Raw genomic sequence first — 5,457 nt, 5'->3', positions numbered from 1 at the left:
ATATTTATACCAAACGGACCCTACCCCATTATCAGCTATAGATCAGTAGACTTTGAATTAATGATGAATCTAGACTAATAATTAGTCGTAATAAATATTAAATTGAGACTTAGTGATAAAAATATTGGGTTATGTCAAAGGAAAAGACAATTGCTAGGAATGATGTAACATCCCGTTTTAAATAGAATACTTTAAAATAATAACCCGAGACCCCGAGAAATAATAATAATTATTATTTTATATTATTATAGCCCAAAAACAAGTAATAATTATCGGATGATAGTTTTGTGGGTTAAAGTGTAATGTCGGGACTTAATTTGTAAAGATTTTCATAAGTGAAGGGGGATTTGGTATCATTTGAACTCAATATGAAAGGTATTTGAATGGTTGGGGCTAAAGGGTAAATTATGTACCCAATTTAAAAGAAACTGTCATGGAGGGGCTATATGGTAACCTTTGGGACTTGAATTGTTATAAATTTTGGATGCTAGGGGCTGTTTTGTAAATTGTAGCCTTAGTTTGAAAAAGATTTCATGGGGAGGGCCAGATATGTAAAAACCCTAAACCTAATACTCGCAGCCGCCACCTTCCTGTTGTGCTTTCAACCGTCACCACCCTAGTTTCGTTCAACCAAGGCCGTCGACGGGGTTGCCGCTGTTGTCACTCCCGGTTGCCATTCTCTTTCTTCTTCAGCGAAGATACACCCCAGCCGTGCCCGTCGCCATCACAACTCGAGTGGCTGTTTTCTGTGGTGCTCTAGTTACCGCCACTTCCAATTCTACAGCTGTTTTACTTCCGGCGAAATTAAGAGGCCACCGTGAGCACCACCTGCCACCATCTTTCTTTTCATATTTTCATTAGCCGTTGTTGTTGTTGTCACCCTCTTCAGTCCTCTGCCGCCGCTGCCGGATATTATGGGCAAAAAGGAGCTCCCTATGGGACGTCGGAGACCGTAGACGGGAGGTTGAACTGAGTATGTGGTCGTATGAAGGGTAGGTCGAACTTGCTGTTGTCGGGTTTGGTTGTGGCCATCTGTCGCCACCAGTAGTCATGGTTGTGGCCATTTGGGCTGCTGCTGCCATCATCACGCGCCACCAGGTTGGTGGTCGAGCTTATCTCGCAAGCGGAGGAGTGTGTGTAGTGTGTGTCATGCATGTGTATTGGTTTTGGTCGGAGTCACAAGAAGGACCACCACCACCACTCCCTACAACCGCTTGCCGCCATGAGGTGGCTGTGAGTGTATATTTTATTTGAGTTTGTTATTTTGTTGGGTGTGTGCATTATTGTAATTTGTAATCGGAATGATAATAGAAAAACTTGAAACCACCATCGTGGGGTGGTGGTTGCCGCCTCCTGCCGCCATGTTGAGTGGCAGTGTGCTTGCTTTGTTGTGTTTAACTCGTTTGGGGGACGCTTGGTCAAAGTGGGCCCAATGAAGCCCTAATGGGCCCAAGAAACCTACTGACCTAATAAAACCCTAATGGGCCCAATAAGGCCCAAAGTGACCTAAAATCCCAACCAATGGACTAATGGGCTAGTATTGGGTTGGTAAACCCTAATTAGGGTTTGGAAAACCCTAAGAGCATAAAACCCTAATTGTGGGATTTGTTTGGGACACACACGAAATTTAATTATTAAACTTAAAATAATAATTAATAATCATTAGCAATCTAGCTTAAGGCAATAATGGACTTAATGGATTAAGTCCTTAATGGGTTAAGTAAAAAACACTTAATCCTAATCATCATTTCAAGTGAAAGCCCTAATTTTACTCGGTCGTTGAATTGGGCATTCTTATTGGGTTTTGGTGATTTGACTGTAGGTGGGCCATCCCAGAACAAGTTAATGGACCAAAGTAATAAGATGGGCTTTAGGATAAGGCCCATGTAAGGACTTGGGCCTAATTTGGAGAGTTGTGCCATATGTTGCCCTTTGGCCCATTATTAACTCTTGGGCTTTTATAGTGTGAGTTGGACCTTGGGCTTGTAACCCAATTATTAATTGGATGTTGTTTGATGTTGACAGTTCGGGAATCTGTCAACCAGCAGCTGGGATTGTATTAGCGGGACTTCAGCAGTGTTAGGTGAGTTATCCTCACTATACTAAGGGGTCTAAGACCCAAGGCTGACCCATTGGATATGTTATCCTAGTAGTGTTAGATGTTGAGTATGAGTTAGTGTTGCATGCTAGTGGTTATGCCAGTGGGGTAGATCTGTAGGACTACTTGTGATGTTATATGATTATTGTTTGCTCGGTAGTTATGTTATATGTTGATATGGTATGTGGGATGGGTTGAGGTTGTATTACTCCGTGCGATAGCCAACAAACCCTAGAGTATTCCAGATATGAGCTAAGGGCCCGATAGGCATTCCAGACTCATACTGAGGACTCGGGAGCATTCCAGATACGAGCTGAGGGCCCGGTAGGCATTCCAGACTCGTACTGAGGGCTCGATGGTATTCCAGATACGAGCTGAGGGCCCGGTAGGCATTCCCGGCTCGTACCGAGGGTGCAGGGGTAATCCAACTTGTCAAGTTGTGGACCCATTGCATGTTGTTTCAGTTTGTTATGATATGATATTGCTGATATGGTTATGTGGACTGTATGTGTATCGGTATTTTGGGGGTAACTCACTAAGCTTTCGGGCTTACAATTTCAATTTATTGTTTCAGGTACACCAGTGGATCGTGGCAAGGCAAAGACGTGATCGTACAACTCCTCACTTTTTATGATTTTGTTTATAGGATACTCTGATATGATACATTTTGAAAACAAGTTTGTAATAGTTAATGAACTTACCAAAGGGCCAATGGCCTAGCGGTATGGAATGACCATCTCATATGAGAGGTCTGGGGTTCAAGTCTCGGTGGAGACATAGGTGATTATTTAGGAGTAGATTAGTTAGTTTGCCGTTTCAAAAAAAAAAAATAGTTAATGAACTTGAAATGTTTTTAGAAATTTAAATTGGCTTGAATTTTTGGATGCTACAAATGAAACGTTATCCGAGTTTCGAGTAATCACTTTAACAACTGAGTGCATAGTCAAAATTATAAAAAAAATCATATAAGGGACCAAAAAAGTAATTTTAAAATATAGTAAGTGACGAAATCAAAACTTATAAAATACCAATGATTTAACTTTAAAATTAGGAAGGTTGAAAACTATTATAAAAAAATTATTTTCGAAAAAAAATGTAAATATAAAAGTATGCTTTTACCATAGTCAAAACCTTTATTTATCGGAATGTTCTTATTTTGAATGTCATATTGCATACTTAAGAAATTGTGTTATAAATGGAAGTAAGCACTTTTTGCTCTACACATTAGAAATAGAAAACGAAATGAACAGTATAAAGGTCTTACGTACGCATTTTTGTAATCTATTTTAATAAACGAAAGTTTTTTTTTTTTTTTTGCCATATGTCACATTTTCATTCAATTTGTCAAATGTCATTTTATGGTTATTTTGAATTCATTTATTTTCCACATGTCATTTTATGGTTTTTTTTATTTTAATAAATTTAAAATAATACTTTAATGTAATAATTATAATAAACATATTAATAAATGAATATCAATTGCATTAATGGATTTGTCTTTTTATTTCAAAATTCTCAAATTAAAATTCATTAGTTTATTTTGTTTATTTATTTAAATTTAAAAAAGATAAAGAAAATAAATTTTAATAATTCATTATTATTTTTATTTTATTATAAATCTAAAATTCTTAAATATTTAAACATTTAAATATATTTATTTTAATTAACCGATATTATTATACTTAATTTTCGTAATATATAATTTTCATAGAGCAATTATTCTTGGCCTAATTTCCCGCGTGCTAAAAGGTTTATATACGTGTCAAGGATGCCAGGTCAGCAATCCATGTGAAACCACTTCAACCAATCAAATCAACCTGAAATTACTATATAAACAAAACCCACAAATCCTTCGCTCCCCAAATCGTACCCTCTCCGATCCGTTTTCTTTTCCATTCATCGGAACTTCATCGATCGTTCTACTTTGATTGTAACCAATGGCACCGACCAAGGCTGAGAAGAAACCAGCAGAGAAGAAGCCATCGACTGCAGACAAAAAGCCAGCGAAGGCCGAGAAGAAGCTTCCCAAAGAAGGCGTATCCAGCGGCGGCGTAGATAAGAAAAAGAAGAAGATCAAGAAGAGCAGCGAGACTTACAAGATCTATCTCTTCAAGGTTTTGAAGCAAGTTCATCCTGATATTGGAATTTCAGGCAAAGCGATGGGAATTATGAACAGTTTCATCAACGATATATTTGAAAAGCTCGCTCAGGAATCATCTCGTCTCGCTCGATACAACAAGAAGCCAACGATCACTTCACGCGAGATCCAGACGGCGGTTAGACTTGTGTTGCCCGGAGAATTGGCGAAACACGCCGTCTCTGAAGGCACCAAGGCCGTTACCAAATTTACCAGTTCTTAGATCGCAACATGATTGATCAAAATGGAAATATGCGATTTGATCGGTTCCTATTTGAACTCTTCAACGTTTATTGTTCTTACTTTCGAGATTTGGATCTATTATTGTTCTCCGATATACATTGTTTTTGATAACCGTTATCCGTATGTTCTTAGTGGTTTCCCGAATCTTAATTTCAGAAATTACCATGATCCGATACAAATTAGGGTTTCATGATGGCCAATTTTACAAAATAGACCGCTTAATTCATATAGTTCTTTTATCATCTTTACATTTGCAAGGGGCAAACAAATGCTTCATCGTTAAAATCAAAATTCCAAAATAAGTATGTGATTATTGATTAGTGAGCGAACTTCAATTTCGCCAATTTTTTGAATACGTAAACAGAACATATACAGCAATATACGAAAACATGTTTTTGATATGCATATTCAATGTTATGCATTGTCGATATGAAAGCTTAACAATTTTTTTATTTAGTTGACTTAAAGTGCTTATCCGTAATGCAAGATGTCTGTATAGGAACTACTATTCAGATATATTGCTATGTCCCGTTTTTTCTATTTAACCTCAGTGAGTTCAGAAATCAGTGAATTCGAATGTCAGGGAGTTCAAAAATCGAGGAAACTTCTACTTAGTTTAGTTTCTTATATAATCATTTTTTAATTCGTTTTTTTTTTGTTTGCAGCAAACATCATTTTTATATTTGCAAAGTGTTTAAAATTGTGCAGAAAATAATACTTTTCAGTTTTGTAAAATTTGTCTCTTCGATCGTCAAAAGTCAAAACATATAGTTTGGAACTCTTTTGCAACTGATTGGTTTTTGAGTTATTGTATCTAAATCTAGGGCATTTTTGGATTAGGATCACCTAATAGAATTTGGATTATGGATTGAAGTGGGTAATTCGGTTGAGAGGAGATCATTTTGGATATGATTGGTTTGAGAAGATAATTGGGGCCAACGTAAGTTTTAAGATTGGATTATTGATTGACATAACAATT

General features: G+C 37.0%; 1 protein-coding gene across 1 annotated transcript; it reads left to right on the top strand.

Moving 5' to 3' along the window:
- Positions 1–3,965: 3,965 nt before the first annotated feature.
- On the top strand, positions 3,966–4,688 carry LOC145091012 (histone H2B.9-like). The gene has a single exon (XM_079028933.1). It carries the CDS (start codon positions 4,036–4,038, stop codon positions 4,456–4,458), a length of 423 nt encoding a protein of 140 aa, XP_078885059.1. The 5' UTR covers positions 3,966–4,035; the 3' UTR covers positions 4,459–4,688.
- Positions 4,689–5,457: the final 769 nt, after the last annotated feature.

The sequence above is a fragment of the Lactuca serriola genome, chromosome 1 (genome assembly GCF_051521515.1).
Source record: "Lactuca serriola cultivar US96UC23 chromosome 1, Lser_US96UC23_V15, whole genome shotgun sequence".
Classification (NCBI taxonomy): Eukaryota; Viridiplantae; Streptophyta; class Magnoliopsida; order Asterales; family Asteraceae; genus Lactuca; species Lactuca serriola.
Note: the sequence above shows the minus strand (reverse complement) of the source record. Positions and strands in the feature narration are given on the sequence as shown.